This window comes from Prionailurus bengalensis, chromosome E2 (genome assembly GCF_016509475.1).
Source record: "Prionailurus bengalensis isolate Pbe53 chromosome E2, Fcat_Pben_1.1_paternal_pri, whole genome shotgun sequence".
NCBI classification, from domain to species: domain Eukaryota; kingdom Metazoa; phylum Chordata; class Mammalia; order Carnivora; family Felidae; genus Prionailurus; species Prionailurus bengalensis.
Window position 1 is genome coordinate 15,697,328 of NC_057352.1, and position 19,302 is coordinate 15,716,629.

At 55.4% G+C, this 19,302-nt stretch overlaps 2 protein-coding genes across 4 annotated transcripts in view; one reads left to right on the plus strand and one right to left on the minus strand.

Annotated features, from left to right (window-relative positions):
• The first annotated feature begins 73 nt into the window (after window positions 1-73).
• On the plus strand, window positions 74-17,179 carry MAP4K1 (mitogen-activated protein kinase kinase kinase kinase 1). 2 transcript variants are annotated; one of them, XM_043599006.1, is made up of 31 exons: window positions 74-1,350; window positions 1,520-1,577; window positions 1,697-1,787; window positions 2,492-2,556; window positions 4,087-4,142; window positions 4,232-4,279; window positions 4,461-4,503; window positions 4,594-4,666; window positions 5,282-5,413; window positions 5,840-5,902; window positions 6,010-6,091; window positions 6,513-6,629; window positions 6,876-6,954; window positions 7,479-7,537; window positions 7,618-7,661; window positions 7,742-7,786; window positions 8,429-8,471; window positions 9,371-9,533; window positions 9,631-9,713; window positions 10,107-10,191; window positions 11,411-11,487; window positions 11,577-11,637; window positions 12,433-12,541; window positions 12,627-12,685; window positions 12,883-12,986; window positions 13,563-13,737; window positions 14,009-14,071; window positions 14,264-14,353; window positions 14,437-14,507; window positions 15,167-15,222; window positions 17,000-17,179. In XM_043599006.1, exons 1-31 carry the CDS (start codon window positions 1,252-1,254, stop codon window positions 17,067-17,069), a joined length of 2,463 nt encoding a protein of 820 aa, XP_043454941.1. In that variant the 5' UTR covers window positions 74-1,251; the 3' UTR covers window positions 17,070-17,179. The 2 variants fall into 2 exon arrangements, with proteins under 2 accessions (XP_043454941.1, XP_043454942.1); XM_043599007.1 differs by lacking the exon at window positions 14,009-14,071 and having other exon boundaries at window positions 1,152-1,350.
• A 93-nt stretch (window positions 17,180-17,272) lies between these two features.
• The window catches only part of RYR1 (ryanodine receptor 1), a 117,881-nt gene continuing 115,851 nt past the window's right edge, over window positions 17,273-19,302 (minus strand). For both annotated transcript variants that reach the window (XM_043599005.1, XM_043599004.1), the window contains 5 exons: window positions 18,547-18,703; window positions 18,059-18,123; window positions 17,870-17,970; window positions 17,653-17,704; window positions 17,273-17,510 (listed from right to left, as the gene is read on the minus strand). In XM_043599005.1, coding sequence (XP_043454940.1) covers window positions 17,415-17,510; window positions 17,653-17,704; window positions 17,870-17,970; window positions 18,059-18,123; window positions 18,547-18,703 — 471 coding nt within the window. In that variant the 3' untranslated portion in view covers window positions 17,273-17,414. The remainder of the gene's footprint in view (window positions 17,511-17,652; window positions 17,705-17,869; window positions 17,971-18,058; window positions 18,124-18,546; window positions 18,704-19,302) is intronic.

Below are 19,302 nucleotides of genomic sequence, written 5' to 3' on the forward strand. Positions count from 1 at the left end.
GGAAACGGAAACTACGTTACCGTCTCCTCTCTGAGGCGCTTACGACCGCTGTCACGTGACTCTTCCCGGCAGGCGCAGGGTGGCGCGTGCGCATACGCTGCACCCGAGCTGGCCCTACAGCGAGAGAAAAGGCTTCATCTAGCTCAGTACGCAGGCGCCCTCTCGGGGCGAGGAGGCGGGGCTAACGTTTTTCCCGGGCCTCGCGTACCGCGTTGTAGCCCCTAGAACGTGCGCGCGAGCTCCCGAGGAGGAAGACGGCTGTCTAGCTGCGCGCCCGCGCGTTGTGTTGCGCGCGATCGTGAAGTCACAAAACTGCCGGGGTGCACGTAGCAGTCCTTAATTTGGGCCACAGCCAAAGTTCCCAGGGAGGTGCTCTCTGAGGTCCCCTTTGCCCCAGGCAGCATCCTGAGCTTTGGAATTTCAAGCCTTGAACTTGGTCTTCACGCCCCGCCCCAACTCCCGGGGTAGGGACCCGCAAAGCTGGTGTCCTGCTCCACAGCGGCTGGAGTGAGGGCTCCTGGACCCTGCCGGATGGCGCTCGATCCCCTTTTGGCTCCAGTCTTGCCGGTGAAGGCTAGTGCCCCATGCGTTCTGTCTTGAGTTATATGCGTACAGATTGCTCACTGTAGGCGTGAATGCACAAGCATGTGTCTGTCATATGCATAGGGGTATGTGCTCTGAGTACATCCACATGTGTTCACACAGGTATCCAGGCATGGGTACTGGTCTACGTACCGTGGGTGCATAAGCGCGTACCACTAAGTATATGTATGCACGCCAGGGAGCAGGCACCACTGCCTGACCGCTCCTGTGCGGGCCTGCCATCTCAATCTCCTCAAGCACTCAGCAGTTTCAACTGTGGTTTTTAGCCACCGCCCAGAACGGGGGAGGGGGTGCTAGGGCACCCCCCCCCCCCCCAGATCATAAGATAGTTTGCATCTGGTTTACATTCAGCCCAGGGCCCTTGAGTTCGAGGGGGGGGGGTCCCCTGGGTCCCAAAGCAAGTTGCCCCTCACCGACAGGCTCTCAGGGCCCAGGGGACAGGGGGTGGAGCCGGCTGCACAGCGTTGTGCAGGGCACAGCCCTGTGCTGGGGCAGGAAGCGAGAGTGGGGAGGGGGGAGGCCACAGCCGGTGGAGGCAAAGCAAGGCGGGTGCAGGACGCAGGACTTGTGGGGTGGGAGGGAGGTGCCACACTCGAGCCCTGAGGCCCTGCTGGCCCCTGGGCGCGGGCCCAGCTCCAGCCCCCAGGGATGGACCTCGTGGACCCCGACATCTTTAATAGGGATCCCCGGGACCACTACGACCTGCTGCAGCGGCTCGGTGGCGGCACCTATGGAGAAGTCTTCAAGGTGAGGACACCCCTCCTTCTCCATCACCCCCAAACCAGTGAGACTTTGGGATGAGGCCCAAGAAGGGAAGGGGATGAGAGAGGGTCCCAGTCCTTGGCTTTGGTCAGGGATGCTGAGAAGGAACTCGGGCGAATGGAGCCTGCCTGACTGCCAACTTCCCCTTTACAAGGCTCGAGACAAGGTGACGGGGGACTTGGTGGCAGTGAAGATGGTGAAGATGGAGCCTGGTGAGAAGAGGAGACGGCAGCTCCTTCCCCACACCCCTTCCCCTCCTCTTGGGACATGGTATTGCCTCCCCCATATTCCTCCCCTGCAGCAGCCTTTTCTTTCCTGTCCCTCCTCACAGACGATGATGTTTCCACACTTCAGAAGGAAATCCTCATCTTGAAAACTTGCCGGCATGCCAACATCGTGGCCTACCATGGGAGTTATCTCTGGTGATGAGCCTCAAACCTGCCCTGGGACCCCCCTCCCCGGCCCCTAGCCTGGAATCCCCATTCCTGACCTCCAATCCTGGACCCCTGTTTTTAAACTGCCCCCCCCCAACTTGATCCCCAGTCTGAAGTCCCACTTTTCTGACCAGAGCATTCTCCAATGTGCTCTGCAATTCAGGCCGCCCATTTCTGAGCGGGGATCCCCGACAGTGGTCCCTTCATAGTAACCAAACTTGAAAACAAGCTTTCATCATCCTGCCTTCCAGGTCCCCTGGTTCCACTCTCTGCTCCTTTAATTCCCTAAATCCCCTGACCCCTAAATTAATATCCCTGATGTCCTAGTGATGACCTCTGTCCTCCAGACCTGACACCCTGGGCCCCTCTATCCCCCCTTAACCTGCGCAACCTGGGAGATACCTGCCCTGTCTCCTGGGTTAGCATGGGACGGCAGAGTTAGGAGTCCTCCGGGGTTAGGAGTCCAAAGATGTGGGTTTGAGTCCTGTTGACCCTGAACATACATTTTCTCTCAGAGCCTCAACTTGCCCACCTGTAAAATGGAAGTGGAATGATCTCACTCTGGTGGGCGAGGTGGATGACAGCTGTTACGTTAAAGTTTTTGTTGAATTGGAACAAAACAGACAGTGAGCCGGGCTGTCCTACGATAATGACCTATTACTGCCTTTATTATTACTCCTGAATTGTCGTAGGCTGCAGAAGTTCTGGATATGCATGGAATTCTGTGGGGCCGGTTCTCTCCAGGACATCTATCAAGGTGAGAGGAAGGGCAAGGGGGTTCATCCCCCCCCCCCCGCCCCGCCCCGTCCATCCCTCCTGTGTCTCTGGGGTTGTGCCTCCTGGGACTGTCTTTCTGGTCCACATTTCCCGCACTGAGCCCCACTCTGGGCCTGGGGCCTGGCCTGGTTGGTGCTAGGGATGCTGTAGTGACCAAGTGGGCCCTGGGCCCTGTCCTCCAGGACTTGACAGTCCAGCCCCAGTCCTTCTGCATGCAGTGATCCCCTCTGCTTCCCCCTCCCATCTTCCCCCGTCTGCATTTTCTCACCGATGTGTCTGTGGCGGTGTTTGAACATTTCTGCCTTTTTGGCCCATCGTATGGTCCACGCTTTCGTTGGCTGAGTGACTGAATTCCTGATTCTCTCTCTCAACCTGCATTTCACTCTTTTGGAAAACTTGAGGGTAGCAGGGGGCGTGGGTCTCTGATCGCCTCTCAATTTCTGATGGCCACCACTGTCTTTGGTCATCTTTCTGTCTCCTTTGAACCCAAGATCTTAAATGTTAGCAAAGGAAGAAATCCATTAAGAAGTCATCAAGGAGGGGGGAAACTGAGACCCTCAGAGAGGAAGTGGCCCACACAGCCAGTCCGCTGAACCTGGTCTCCGACCACTTCTCTCTGTCTGTTGTCTCCCTGTTGTCCCCTCTGTGTTTCTGTGTTTCTCAGAACGTCTTTCTTCATGTTTTTCGATCTCAGTTTGGATCTGTTCCTGTTTCTCTGTCTTTCTGTTTCTCTGTCTCATTCTGTGTGTGTGTGTGTGTGTGTGTGTGTGTCCCTCTGCCTTTCCTCATTTTGCAAAGTCACATCACCCCCTGCTCAGAGCCCCCCCTGGGCTTTCATTTCCCTCCAAAGAGAAGCCCAAGCTCCCCCGTGTGACCCCCACCTGCACCCAAGCTGCCAGACTTCGCCTCTTACCATTTCTCTCCCTCCCCCGCTCTGCTCCACCCACTTGCTGCTTTCCAAACCCACCAGGCATTCTCCCACCTCTACGCCTTTGCACCTGCTCTCCTGTTCCCCTCCAAGCTGGACTGATCACGTCTCCACCCCGTCGCCTTCTCAGAGTAGAGTAGACTTCACCGACCACCCTGTAAAATGTCATACCCCTTCCCACACATATTTCCTGTTGTTCTTTCTTGCTTTATTTTTTTTTTTTCTTACGATTTATTAGCATCTCATGTGCTATGCTTTACTCATCTTGTTTGTTTGTTGTCTCCCCGGAATGTTCTCACCACAAGGGCAGGGATGTCTGTCTCTTGTCCACAGCTGTCTCCCCAGTGCCCCAACACAGTGCCTGGTACCCAGTAGACACAGTAAATATCTGTTAAATGAATCTGTCTCCCTCTTCAGCCTCATGTTCCCTGCGTTGCCCGGGGACGTCCCTCCGTCTCCCCCTCCCACTTATCCTACACGCTTTCCCTCCCCACGTGGCATCATCTCAGCCAGTGTGGGTGGGGGCCAGGGGCTCCCAGGTGTCCTGGTTCCCGCCCAACGCCACGGGTGTGATGTTTGCAGTGACAGGCCCCCTGTCAGAGCTCCAGATTAGCTATGTCTGCCGGGAAGTGCTCCAGGTGAGGAGAAGTCTGGTGGGCCTGGGTCGGGTTGGGCCCTGTTCCAGCCCCCGGACTCTCACAGCCCCCATGTCCACTCTCTTCCCCAGGGACTTGCCTATCTGCACTCCCAGAAGAAGATACACCGGGACATCAAGGTAGTCTAGGGGCAGAAAAGTGGCCTTGGTGGGTGGGGGGCCCAGGAGACGGAAGTGGTGTTTGGCGGGCTCAGGGTGGTGTTGAGCTGGGCAGTTGGGAAGGGCCAGGGGATGGAGGCAGTATGGGTTGGGGGGGGGGTGTCTCCGACAGCCTCTAATTTCCCTCCTCCCCCCCCCCCAGGGAGCCAACATCCTCATCAATGATGCTGGGGAGGTCAGACTGGGTGAGTGTGATTGGTGGGGGTTGGGGAGAGTCTGGCTGGGGACCAAGGGGATAGGGGACCCCAGGTCACCATGTCTCTCTCTGCCTCCAGCTGACTTTGGTATCTCGGCCCAGATTGGGGCAACACTGGCCCGACGCCTCTCTTTCATTGGGACGCCCTACTGGTGAGGGATGCCTGGCGGGTAGCTGGGGATGGAGTGGGGGCAGTGGTTCTCCTCACCTGGATCACTGGGAATCTCCTTCCCGGCCCCTTTCCCTGCCTCTGCCTTTTTCTGTCGAACATTCTGTTTCCTTTTGGCTCTCTCTCGAGTTTTACATTTACTTAGGTCTCTTGGTATTAATTTTTAAAAATGTTTTTATTTACTTTTGAGAGAGGGAGAAAGAGAGAAAGCATGAGCAGGGGAGGGGCAGAGAGAGAGGGAGACACAGGATCGGAAGCAGGCTCCAGGCTCTGAGCTGTCAGCGCAGAGCCAGACGCGGGGCTCGAACCCAGACCCGTGAACCATGAGATCGTGACCTGAGCTGAAGTCGGTCGCTTAGCCGACTGAGCCACCCAGGCGCCCCTCTTTGTATTGGTTTTTATTCTGATCCTTCTGTCTTGACTTTTTTGTGTCTCTATTTCTGTTTGTCTCTTCACCTTGATGTTTCTTTCTGCATCTGGTTCTCTCCATGCCCCATTCTCCTTCTCTGTCTCTCTCCCGCACCCACCCCCATACCAAGGAGTATTCCCCTTCCCCGCCTTGTGTCACTGCTGGCTTTCTGAGGGTCTCTGCCCCCAGGATGGCTCCAGAAGTGGCAGCCGTGGCCCTGAAGGGGGGATATAACGAGCTGTGTGACGTCTGGTCCCTGGGCATCACTGCCATTGAACTAGCCGAGCTACAGCCACCGCTCTTTGACGTGCACCCTCTCAGGTAGGCAAGTCCCCCTGGGCCCAGAGGCCCCGCCCCGCCCTGACCCTGAGTGCCATCCCCCACCCTGCTGCCCCACACCAAGGCCCCCTACAGGGGACACCCCTTCCTCCGAGCTCCATCTCAGACCCCCAAGGAGCCTCTCAACCCAGAAAGCCTTTCCTTCAACCCTCCACACCGGGAGGGCTCCACCCCCTTCAGCCCTCCTCCCCCCCCCGCGGCAGGGATTCCCCGAGCCTCTCTTCATAACTGCGGTAGTTCTGTCCTGTGATCAGCAGAGTCCCCTGGAAGGGACATCCCAGTGCACTGTAAAACCTAAACTTTGTTCTTGTTCTGTCCCTTGCTTTGCTCCCTGGTGACCTCCGTGCTTTGGGGGACCCCTCGAGTCATTGAGAGTCTGAACACCGTGTCCTCTCCTTACTCTTCCAGAGTTCTCTTCCTCATGTCGAAGAGTGGTTACCAGCCCCCCAGGCTAAAAGAAAAAGGCAAATGGTAGGAGAGGGGAGAGGGTGAGGGAGGGCCAGGGAGGGCAGAGCCAGAAACCACGGTCTGATGGGAGAGTCTCTGGTCTCCTCAGCCCAGAACTTCTTCCTCCTAAGGTCGGCTGCCTTCCACAACTTTGTCAAAGTCACTCTCACTAAGAACCCCAAGAAACGACCCGGTGCCACCAAGATGCTCAGTGTAAACTTCCCCTCCCTTCCCTGAAAAGCCCTTCCCAAACTCACCCCCAGAATTCCCCAGGACCTCTCCAAAACTCTCCAAGATGTACCCTAGACCTTTTGCCAAGATACCCTGAGTTGCTAAAACTCACAGATTCCCAAGGGCCTCCAGACCCAGTCCTGGGTATACTCTGGAATTCAAGGGGGAGCCCTTTCCCCCCGCTAAGGTCCCTGTGGGATTCTCCAAGGGCCCCTGCTGGGAACCCTAGACTCTTCTAATCCTTTCCCACCCCTCAAAATCCCCCAGCCTCAGTTTCCCAGAGTTCCCTGCCTTCTTCCTCAGTTGCCCCCCCCCCCAGATTACCTTAGGTTCTTGAGCCCGTGTCCCAGCCTCTCCCCAATACCAGCCTTCTGTCTGCTGACACCGTCCTCCCCCTCTCCAGCATCAACTGGTGTCCCAGCCCAGGCTAAACAGAAGCCTGATCCTAGATCTTCTTGACAAACTGAGGAATCCAGGGAAGGGGACCCCAGTTGTCGAGATCGAAGATGAGGAGCCTGAGGTGAGGGCGCCCCAGCTGACAAAAGCCTTGGAACCTCCCAGCCTTTGCTTAGGCTGGGCCCCGGGCCTGGAGTGCTTTCCTGAGGCCTCTCTTAGAAGGAAAAGGGGGAGGAGGGATGGGGAGCTGGGCACAGGGCTGGGGGCACAGAGGGCTATGGGAGAGCCAGAGGCTCCTGGCTGGGCCCGCAGGGTGGTAGGGGTGTCTGGGGGAGGGCCACGGTCCTGATGCAGCTGCCACTCTGCCCAGGTGCCCCCTGCCGTCCCCCGGAGGATCAGGTCCACTCACCGATCCAGCTCTCTAGGGATCCCAGATGCTGATTGCTGTCGTAAGTAGAGACGCCTTAAGCTTGGGGTTACTTGACCCGATAACGGATCCAAGAGAACCATTCTACCCTCTGTGATCCTGCCAGAGACCCTCATCGCCACCATCTGATCTCATGATAGACCCCGGAGACCCTCGTCATTTCCACACAGACCCTCAGAGACCCTTATCGCTCTCTGACCCCGCAAGAGACTCCAGAAAACCTCATCACCAGCTGAGCTACAAAATGACTGTAGAGACTCCATGAGACTTCTCATAACACAAGGACCCCCCCCCCCCAAGAGCCCTCAGAAATCTCTGTCCGATCCCCACGACCCAAGTGGAAGCTGAAAGCCAGCACTGGATAACTTTGAGCCCCATCTCTCTGGTCCCAAACCCTGGCCCCCAGATGAGATCCCGTAAACCAAGATTTTGCCCACCCGACCAAGGGACAGCGCCAGTCCTAAGATCCTGACCCCAACCCCCCAAATTCTACCCTTTTCTCAGATCCATCTCCTCAGCTCACTGCGTTACCCTCCTCCCTTCCAGGGCGGCACATGCAGTTCCGGAAGCTCAGAGGAATGGAGTCCAGACCCACGGCCCACACGGTGAGGTGCCTCCCCCCCCCCGCTCACCTCAGATGCCCTCCCCTTCCGCCAGGCACTGCTGACCCTTTACTATCCCACAGGCCCACTTACAGCCCCCTGGAGACTTCAGGAGCAGCAGCCCTAGGTCAGGGACCCTCGGTGTGGAGGGGAGGGGGCTGGGATATGTGAGGGAGCCGCCTGAGGGTCACGCCTGTCACTCCTCAGGAGGCAGCCGTCAGAGTCAGACGATGACTACGACGACGTGGACATGTAAGAGAGGCGTGGCCCCCAGCCCCACTGGCCCTCACCCACCCTCACCTTCCTACAGCCACCGTGTCCCTTCCATCCGGACCCCAGCCTCCGCCCCCACTCTCCTTCCTCCTCCAGCCGCACCCGCGCTGCGCCCCGGGCCTCCCGCCCTCAGCTCCCAGATGTTGCTCTGGCCCCAGACTTTCCGCCACAGCCCTAACCCTCAAAGCCCAGCCTTCACCCGCATCTTCCCCCCTGGAAATTTCCCTGAACTCCAGACCCCAACCTCAGTGCCTGCAGTCAGCCCAGCCCCCAGGCCTGGGTCCGCCTCTCGCCCACCCATCCGTTCTATGCATCTCCTCTGCAGTGGGCTCATGGGCAGAGCCCAGCACCAAGTGAGAACCTGGCCCCCAGGAGCTCATATGATCTGCATCACGAGGTGGCTGTGAAGATTCAGGCTTGACGCGTTGTCCCCACTTGATAGCCGGTGTTGCGGTTGCCAGTATCCTCACGGCTATGCTAACAGCCATAATAGTCAGCTCCAGCCCAGACCGAGTCACCCCCACCCTCTTGTCCTCAGACCTCCAGCCCCAAACCACTCCCATCTGCCCCCAGTCCTGGTTACCGACACCTGTGCCTGCTTCCCCAATCTTTGTGTTCCAGCCCCACCCCTGCAGATGACATACCTCCTCCACTGCCTCCCAAGGTAAGGCCTTGGGCCAACGGAGCTGGGGGCCGGGGGCGGGGGGCTGAGGCTGGAGGCTGGGGACCAGGAGGCCAGGGTCCCTAGAGGCTGGGATACTGGGCACTCTAAGGCTGGAGTCTGGGGCACTAGGTCCCTTGAAGTCTGGGAGACCAGGATGATGAACACACTGTAGTCGGGAAGGAGCATCCTTGAACCTCAGGATGGGAATTCAAAGTATTTAGCCAGAGGGACACTGGTCCCAGGACTAAGCTATCTGGCATTAGCCCTTTAGTTGTGGGTTTTTTTTTTTTTAATGTTTATTCTTTTTTTTTTCAACGTTTATTTATTTTTGGGACAGAGAGAGACAGAGCATGAACAGGGGAGGGGCAGAGAGAGAGGGAGACACAGAATCGGAAACAGGCTCCAGGCTCTGAGCCATCAGCCCAGAGCCCGACGCGGGGCTCGAACTCACGGACCGCGAGATCGTGACCTGGCTGAAGTCGGACGCTTAACCGACTGCGCCACCCAGGCGCCCCTAATGTTTATTCATTTTTGAGAGAGAGAGAGAGAGTACGCGAGCAAGCGGGGGAGGGGCAGATAGAGAGGGAGACACAGAATCCAAAGCAGGCTCTGAACTGTCAGCCCAGAGTCCAATGTAAGGCTCAAACTGATGGGACCTGGAGACTATGACCTGGGACCTGGAGATCATGACCTGAGCCAAAGTGGGAAGCTTAACTGATGAGCCACCCAGCACCCCTGGCATTAACTCTTTAGTTGATGGAGTGTGTTGTGGGCGTCAGGGTTGATGCCTGGAATGATAGTGGGACATTGAGGGCTCAGAGCCATGAACAATGTCAGTTCTGACAGAGGCAGGGTTGGGATCTAATGTATTTCCCCACACGTCTTCTCCATCTCCATAGCCCAAGTTCCGTTCTTCATCAGATGAGGGTCCCGGGGGCACTGGGGATGATGGGCAACTGAGCCCCGGGGTGCTGGTCCGGTGTGCCAGTGGGCCTCCCCCACGTACCCCCCATCTCGGGCCTCCCCCAGCCACCCGAAGCCCCCACCTAACTGCCCATTCAGGTAACGGGGCAGGCTGGGGCAGGAGGTGGGCAGGGGGTATAGGTTGGGCAGGGGAGGGGGTTGCTTTGGGGACTGATTTTCCCCCACCCTGTCTCAGAACCCTCACTCTGGAACCCAACCCCCCGGGACCCTGGTCAACCCCCATTGTTGCCCCCCAAGAAGGAAAAGATGAAGAGAAAGGTGAGACCAGCTGTGTTGAGGACTCACGCCTCTAGATGCCTGGGGGTGCCTAGGGGTGGGATGGTGTGTGGGGACAGGAAGAGTAACAATGACGCTAGGTGACATTTGTTGAGCGGTGTTAATCAGTGCCAGACCCCGATCTCATGTGTACACGTGGTGTAAACCTTCACAGATAGAGCTTGGTATCACAGGCAGTGACATCATCTCACATGTCACAGATGGGGAGACGGAGGCAGAGAGGGATACATAGCTTGCCAAGGTCATAAACCTTTGAGGAGGCAGAGGCAGGATTTGAATGCTGGTGCTCTTGCGTCAGAGTCTTAACCCCTGCACATTCGTGTCCCCTCCTTCCTTTTGTTGGATCTGCTGCTCTGCCCCCCGTGGCCCGCCTAGGGATGTGCCCTTCTCGTGAAGTTGTTCAATGGCTGCCCCCTCCGGATCCACAGCACGGCTGCCTGGATACACCCCTCCACCAAGGGTGGGCACTCAGGGGCGTCACGGAAAGGAAGGGGGATGGGGAGGGCCCTTAATGGAGGCACAGAGGCAGGGGTGGGGGAGGGTCTTTTTTTTAATATTTATTTTTGAGAGATAGAGCGTGCACATGCAAGAATGGGGGAAGAGCAGAGAGAGAAAGAGAGAGAGAGAGAGAGTGAGACAGAGGTTCTGAAGGGGGCCCTGTGCTGACAGCAGAGAGCCCGATTCAGGGCCCAAAGTCACAAACTGTGAGATCACGACCTGAGCTGAAATCAAGAGTCAGAAGCTTAACTGACTGAGCCACCCAGGCGCCCCCTGGGGAGGGTCTTAATAGGATGGGGAGGGGCAGAACCGAGGCAGGACCAGAGCCCAGGGTTACAGTTGGGGTTTGGGGATCAAATACGGGTAGAGTGAACATGAATTTGTGGGTGAAAATTAGGAAAGTAAGAGTTTAGGGTCCAGGAAGATCATAACAGAACGGTCAGAGTTTGGGGTGTAAGTTGGACCCTTTAACCTCAGCTGGAGGTTAACGGTACAGAGGCTGGGGTCTGCATTTTGGAGTCGGAAGTTTGGGGGGTGGGAATATAGGCAGAAAGGGAAAGGATTTGGGAATGAGAGATGTGGAGACAAGGTCAGCGAGGGGTAAATGTTAAAGACCCAGCATTAGGGGCATCTGGCTGGCTCAGTCGGGGGAGTGGGCAACCACAACCCTTGATCTCAGGATTGTAAGGTCAAACCCCATGTTAGGTGTAGAGGTTACTTAAAATCTTTTTTTAAAAATGACTAAAACTTATTTAAAAAAAGAAAACAGAGTTAGAGTTTGAGGGGGACACACTGGACAGAAAAAGCCACATTTCAGGGGGCCCGAGTTTGAGGATCAGCGTCGAGACAAGATTAGCATTTGGGGGTCAGGACTGGGGAAGGGAAGGATGGAACTTGGAAGGCTATGTGGGGAAGCATGACTCATGTTGGGGTCAAAGTTGAGGGGACAGGGGTCAGGGTCTGCAGGTCCAGCCTCGAGGGGTAGATAAGAATGAGACCAGCTTGAGCTGGCACTGGGTCGGGGTTTGAGTTCAGATTTGGGGAGACAGAGGCTGGGAGTAAGAGAGAATCGAGCGTCGGGGCTGGAGGACAGACTAGCAGTGTTTGGGGTCAGGTCAGGGTCTGGGAGGCCCCTCCCCAGGATGAGGCAGGTTCCAGCGTCCTTGTGTCTGTCCCCACAGACCAGCACCTGCTCCTGGGGGCAGAGGAAGGCATTTTCATCTTGAACCGGAATGATCAGGAGGCCACACTGGAGATGGTGAGGACAGCAGCTGGGGGACCGAGGGCAGGGGCTGGAGTTGGGGGTTGCTGGGGTCTTATGGGAGCCATCTGCCTCGTTCTCTGCAGCTCTTTCCTAGCCGGACTACCTGGGTGTACTCCATCAACAATGTCCTCATGTCCCTCTCAGGTCTGGCTGTGGGTCAGGTGGGGGGAGTGGGGTCAGAAGTTAAGGGGTCGAGAAGGGGTTGGGAGGTAGATGGGCACGGCTGAAAACAAAATAAACAAACAAAAACATAGGCTCCCCCTTCACAGAGCCCGCAGTTAAAAATCTCAGCCACTTTTTCACTGTGGGACTTGCTCCCTGGGCCTCAGTTTCCCTACCCATAAAATGGGGTTCACAGTAGTCCCACCTCAAGTCAGTTTTGAGGTAAGGTCTACAGTAAGTCTTTACATTTCTTTGACGTTTAGATGAGAGTTGGAACTTATCCCACACTTTTGTGAAATCGAGTGAGGGAGTAGATAGAGGTTACAATTTTGTGTTACTGTTTTATAAACACTTTGCGTAAAAGAATTTCTAATTGACGGGGAAACACCAAGCCAAATAGGCCTCATGAGTTAGTTAATATCACGTCTGTGATGACAGACTTCAAGAGAATTTCTAGATCGGTTTCTTCTTAAATTTAGTAGCGCGTGCACCTTCACCTGGCTGGCTAAGTGCCCATAGTTTCTCCTGCGGCTACCAGCACGGGAGGCCAGGGAACACACTCATTTTCCTCACCACCGTTCACCAGAGCCAAGCACAGGACCTGGCCTAAGGTGGACATTTACAATATGTTGAGTGGAAAGTGAAGAAATAAAAGTGTTTGAGACTTGAAGCCTTGGGAGTTTCAAAGGGATAGGGCCAAGAGGAGGGACAGAGAAAGGTGGCTGTGGCTGGTGTCCGTTAACCGCCTGCTTCCCCTTACACACACATACGCTGTAGGAAAGACCCCCCACCTGTATTCTCATAGCATCCTGGGCCTGCTGGAGCGCAAGGAGACCAGAGCGGGAAGCCCCATCGCTCACATGAGCCCCCACCGGCTACTGGCAAGGTACCAGCCCCCAGTGGCGCCACAGGCCCCCCGCAATCCCCCCTTCCTGCCGTCCCTCCGCATTTACACCTGCTTTCTCCTGCAGGAAGAATATGGTCTCCACCAAGATCCAGGACACCAAAGGGTGCCGGGCTTGCTGCGTGGGTGAGAGAGAATCCTGACGGGGTGGGGTGGGGGGAACGTGAGGAAAGGGGGCGTGGGGGGGGGACTGCATCTATCCAAGGGGGTTACATTGTTGAGGCAGGCTGTCAACAGCCCGGGGAAGTTGTGTGCCCTTGTGGGGGGGGGGGGTGGAGGGGAGAGAAGATTGACCCTAACCCATCCTTACCCATCTCCCACAGCGGAGGATGCGAACTCGGGGGGCCCGTTCCTGTGCGGCGCACTGGAGACGTCCGTGGTCCTGCTTCAGTGGTACCAGCCCATGAACAAGTTCCTGCTGGTCCGGGTAGGGGGGCTGTCGAGGCTGGGGACTCTGTGAGGTTGCATGCTAGGGCCTTCCACTTGTTATGCTTCTGCTGAGAGTTTCTTGAAGCCCGGCTTCTACCCGAGGCCCCGCTCCAATCTCCCCTGAGGCCCCGCCCACCTGTGGTCGGCGCCAGAGGGTCCCCCTTCTGAGAGCTTCTGGATCCTTAAGCTCCGCCTCTCACTCCAGCCTAATTATCCTTCAGGCCGTATGCCCCATTCCTCTGGTCTCTAAGGGGACCCCACTCAGATCCTTTGACTCTAAGGAGACTTTGCCGCCTGTGAGGTCACGCCCCTCCGGGGACCCCGCCTCGCTGTCATTAAGGCGGCACGCTCCAAACAAGGCACGCCAACTTTGAGCCACATCCACCCATTCCTAAGGAGGCATCACCTCACGCCTCTGGGGCCTTACCCCCTGAAGTTTCTAGGTGCCATCCCCCAAAACCGAGGGCCCAGGAAATATACTTGGGAAGCTCCCTGCAGGCTCTCCTCCCAGGCCCCTCCCCTCTCAGGCCCCGCCCCACGACTCTGAGCCCGCCCCTCCCTGTGCGGCCTGCAGCAGGTGCTGTTCCCGCTACCGACGCCCCTTCCGGTGTTCGCGCTACTGACCGGGCCGGGCTCCGAGCTGCCCGCCGTCTGCATCGGCGTGAGCCCGGGGCGGCCGGCGAACTCGGTGCTCTTCCACACCGTGCGCTTCGGCGCGCTCTCCTGCTGGCTGGGCGAGATGAGCACAGGTGGGTGGGGCAGGCTCGCTGGGGGCGGGGCTGCTGGGAGGGGGTGGGCTGGGCGGCTGGGCTGTGCTTAGCCTGCGATGTAACTGGGGTAACTGGGAAAGGGATTGCAGCTGGGGCGAGGGGAGCGAGGTGGATACGTACAGCCGGTGAGATTGAGGACCCGTCGGGACCGCTGTGATGGGCGGGGTTTAGCTTGGGAATGGAGAGGGTGCCTAGCGGAGGAAGGCAGAAGCAGGTGGAATTGGTCTTTGAACCTCTGCCTGTCAAACAGAGCACAGGGGACCGGTGCAGGTGACCCAGGTAGAGGAAGACAAGGTGATGGTGTTGATGGACGGTAAGGACCCTCCTCCCAGTCTTTTCTCCGCTGTTCCTGGATCTCGGCTTCGCAGACCCTGTGCTTCTCAGAAATGCTGAGCCCCTCCGGGCCTTGCCCTTGTCCTGCTTTGCTTCTCAGTGAATTTATTGTACAGTCTCTCAGCATCCTTCTGAGCCTCACTCTGATAGCCCTCTCTCTACCCTCTGCTAGGGTCTCTGAAGCTGGTGACTCCGGAGGGGGACCCAGTCCGGGGACTTCGAACTCCAGAGATCCCTATGACTGAAGCAGTAGAGGCCGTGGGTACGTGCAGGGGTGGGAGGGCCCCCGGTCCAGAATGGAGGCTCAGTGATACCCAAGCGTAACAGGCACCGCTTGTCTCCCAGCTATGGTCGGGGGCCGGCTCCAGGCCTTTTGGAAGCATGGAGTGCAGGTGTGGGCTCCAGGCTCAGACCAGGTAAGCTTCATCCCAATGCCCACAACTCCGCTCCTTCCCCATCAGGCATCCAGTTCATCAGATGGATCAGGAGAATTGAGTCAGGGTGGGAAGCCCTGACTAGAAGCTTCCTCCAGTCTCAGTTCAGCCAGGTCCCCTTCTATACCGCAGGGTCTCTTGGGTCTAGAGCTCATTCCAGGCCACTGGGGGATCTTGTGCGAGAGAGTCTACTCTCTCTGAACCTCAGTCTCCAGCTATAAAATGGGGGTCACTAGAAAGAGATGTGGGTGGTTAAGAACGTGAACAGACGGGCTGGGTTGGAACCAGCTGATTGGCCTCAAGCAAATGACTTAACATTCCCGTGCATTACTTTCCCCATCTGGAAAATGGAGTGAAAAATGGTCCTTAGCTCATAGATGTGTCAGATGCTGCCCATACGTGTTTGTATTTAATCTTCACCATCACATATGAGGAAGGTCCTGTGACTTCACAGGTTAGTAATCTGAGGCACAGAGAGGAAAAGTAACTTGCTTGGTGGGTCACACAGCTGGTGAATGGTGTTGACTAGAATTATTTCTGGATCTAAGACTAAAAGTTTAGAGACCTCTCCCCCTCCCCCGTTCCCTTTAAGGGAAAGGGGAAGAGTCTTCTAGATATTGAAACACACACTTTTCCCCCAGCTGTTGCAGGAGCTGAGAGACCCCACCCTCACCTTCCGTCTTCTTGGCTCCCCCAGGTATGGACTTAAGGAAGGGGAACACGGAACTGGGGAGGGGGCTTCCAATTTGGAGAGGTGTCTTGAGGTCTCTCTAGCCACCTGTATCTTTGGCCTGGACATTCTCTCTCTTGGTCTCCCTGCTTCTATCTCTGTGCCTTATTCCCCACACAGCAGCCAAGGGGACATTTTTATTTTTTTAATTTTTTCACTTTTTAGTTTGACATAATTTTAGACTCACAGAGAAGTTGCAAAAAGAAATTTAAAAATTCTTGTATCCCCTTCATTCATCCAGTTCCTCAGATGTTAACTTTTTGGTTGGTTTTTGTTTTTGTTTTTCTTTGTGTGTGTGTGTGTGTGCTTTGTTTTTATCACGTATATTTTATCCTCTTTTGTATATGTGTCATTTTTTTTCTATTTGGGTGTGAACTGTTTCCTAAGTCCAAGCAAAGACATATTCTTACAGACCACAGTGCAGCTGTCAAAATCAAGAAAATAACCACAAGACATCACTACCTTCTAACCCACATACCCGGTCTCACCGGTTAGCCCAATGATACTCTTTATAACCAAAAAATAATACTTTTTTTTTTCTGGTCCTGGAGACAATTCAAAATGATGGGTTGCATTTAAGAGTGGTGTTTCTTTAGTCTTTAGCCTGGAACAGTTCTTCAGGTTTTCTTTGTTTTTCGTGACCTTGATACTTTTGAAGAGTACAGGAAGGTTGTTTTCCAGAATGTCCCTCAGTTGGGTTTGAGGTTTCCAGGTTAAGCAATGCGGGGGCAGGGGTACCACAGAAGTGACGGCGGGTCATCAGTCCATCGTATCATGTCAGTTTGTCCCAGTATTGGTCATGCCATCTTTGAACATTTGGGGAAGGTGGGGTGAGTCCGGTTTCTCCACTAGAAGTTACTTTTGTGCTAAAAAAAAAAAGTATCTTTTGCGGTGATTTGCTGAGACTGTGTAATTATACTGTTTCTATCAGACTTTTACTCACCGCTTTTAGTATCTATTATTGATTTTTGCCTGAATGTATTTTTAGGATAGTTACCCAGTGGTGATTTCCTATTTCTGCACTCATTAGTTGGCATGCTACTGTGGGGGAAACGGTCCTTTCTCTACCACGTATGTATGTATGTGTGTATTTCGGCACAGTCTCCTGGATTTCCATTTTATTCTGTGGGTTACAATCTATATGAGTATCATGATTAATTTCGAGGCACGAGAACTCCCAGATTTAGCCAGTGAGAGCCCCTTCAAGGATCTCTTGCAGCCTTTTGACATGCCAGAGCGGTCTTCTAAAATCTAAATCCGATTGTGTCACTCTCCCCATTTAAACTCTCCCGTTAAATACCAAATCCTGGCCACAAGATAAATACAAGATAAATACCCCGTCCTGGCCACAGCGCACAAGACTTTGACTTCTGCAGCCAAGCCCCAAGCTCTCCCCCACCTCAAAGCCTTTGCATAGGCTGTTCTCTCTGTCCAGAACACCTTCCCTTGACTTTTCACCAAGTTCCCTCCCTCCTGAGCCTCTTTCAGGCTCCACCCGCTATTCTTCGGGGCACGCTGGCCAGCCCTTTGGGATAGGTTTCCATGCAATGTGTTCCGTTACATGAGTGGTTTGCAGTCATGTTATTCACTGATTCATGCTGGTCTTCGTTTTGGCCTCCTCAAGGGCAGAGACTGCCTCTGCACATCACTGCAAGAGTCCAGAACTGTGCTGGCACAGCCTCTGTTAACTCCTTTGTGAATGAATGAATGAATGAATGAACTGACTTCTCTCCTCCTTCCCCAGGCCTGTGGTGGTGGAGACACGCCCAGCAGATGATCCTACTGCCCCCAGCAACCTCTACATCCAGGAATGAGTCTCTGGGGGGGGGGTGTTAGGAACCAGTCCCTGCACCCCCCTCCCCAACGGACATACATTAGCGATCATGACATGCACTTGTCTCCCAATAAACATGGCTCCAGCCTCTGCTGTCATCTTGTTCTTCAAGGGGGGAAGGGGAGGGCAGAATTCCCGGATGCCCACCCATACCTCAAATGTCAACGATCCAGCACAACGATGTCAGGAGTGTAGCACAGACTTTATTTCTCCAGTACCTGGTCACCTGTCCCCCAGCTGCCGTTGGGGGCGGGGTTTGGGACTAAGGGACTTGCTGTGAGTATAAGGCACTTGAGGTGGGGGTGAAGGGCCAGCTGGGGGTGTCTCAGCTAAGCTGGTCCTCGTACTGCTTGCGGAAACAGTCGCCAGCTGGGAAGAAATCCCAGCATCTCTCTTGGTACATCTTCCAGACGTAAGACTCCTAGGATTGGGGCATGGGGAAGAACTGGTCACATCTTCAAAAACTCATGTTGACACGAACTTTTTACCGCCACCTGCTGCTTGACCTTATATTAAGATTCTCCATGTCCCTGCCCACTGTCCTCCCATTAACACCCCCTTACCTGGCCCGTGTGTTCTGTCTCATCCTTATTTATCAGATACATCAGGAAAAACCTGGGGATGGAAGGGCAGTGGTGAGGACTGCCCTAACTTTCTCCTGACTGGCTCGGAATCCACCCACTTGGATGCCACACCTAACTGGCCAATGCCCATCCCCCCCCCCCACCTCGCTGTCGGCCACACCCCCATCCCTCGAATGGTCAATGGACCTATGCTCACATGTAATTGGCCAGGTTGTGCTCCTCTAGAGTGTGGGTCTCAAACCCGTGTGGTGTCGTATCGAAGTAATCGCTGCCGATGCCGCAGATGAAACACTTGGTCTGTGGGTGGTGGGAGACATCAGAATCCGGGCCCATTCGTCCCCCAGCCTCCCATAATCCCTCTGGGTCACCCCCAGCCTTGACCTACCTCCATATCTTCCTTCACTTGCTCTTGTTGGTCTCGGAGCTCGCCAAAAGCGTCAATGATCAGACCTGCAGTGGCAGGCGCAGGTCAACGCCCAACCTCTGACCCAGCTCGGGCTCCTCCCTCTTCTGGCTACCTACCTCGGAGCCTTGCCCCCCCCCCCCCCGTCCTCCTTCTCCCTAATCTCACCCTGCTTCCTGAAGATAATAATAGCCAGCATTTATTGAGCACTTATTATGGGTAAAACACCTAGGAATTGACTTAATTTTCATCATAACCCTGCCAGGTTAGTATCATTAATAGCCCCACTTTACATATGGAGAAACTGAGGCCCAGAGAGGCGACTTGCCGAAAGTCTCACAGCAGGAAGAGGCAGAGGCAGAGCCAGGATGTGAATCCGGGCAGACTGGATCCTGGGCCTGCACTCTCAAAGGAGCCAGTCTGCCTCTGGGCACTGAGCCCCCACTCGCACAACCACGACCAGCACTGACCCTGGATGATGGCCAGCAGGATGACGATGACAAAGAAGAAGAAGGTGATGTCGAAGACCACCCGGTACAGCTCGTATTCGTCGCCTGCCGGGTCCTCGATCTCATCCCCGATGCCCCCACCAGCTCGGACACCCACGTACATGTGAAAGAGGTAGCACTGTGGGGGAAGGGAGAGAAGCCTACCGGTCATGCGCTCCCTCATTCGACATCCGCCAAGTACCTCCAAGGCCCTGGGCTGAGGGGGCAGGAGACGTAGCAGTGGCTGAGACAGTTCTGGGCCCTGGCCTCACAGGGCTCACAAACATGTCATCAGATAGTGACAGCCCAGAAGTGATCATGGCTGCGATAGGGACAGCACAGGCAGAAAGGGCAGAGCCAGGGCGGGCAAGCACAGTGTGATCAGGGGGCAGGTGGGGGAAGCACAGGAAGCTTTGAAGTTTTGAAAGGCTGACTCAGCCAGGGTGATCAGGCGAGACTTCCCTAGAAGAGGGGACATGTGTGAGCTGGGACTCGAAGGAGGTGTTAGGTGGGAGAAAGTGTTCCAGGCAGAGAAAACCACACGTGTTTTGACACCGCTGGGGAGCAAAGAATACATTTTGTCCCTGGGAGGAACTGAAAGAGGTTCGGTGAGGTTAGAAAATAGAGAGCTCCTGTGAGAAAGAGCAGGGAGACAAATGAGGCCCAGCCAATGGGTAGGGAGGGCTTCCTGTAGGAGGCAGCACTTAAGTTGAAAGGTGACGTGTCAAGCGAAAGAGG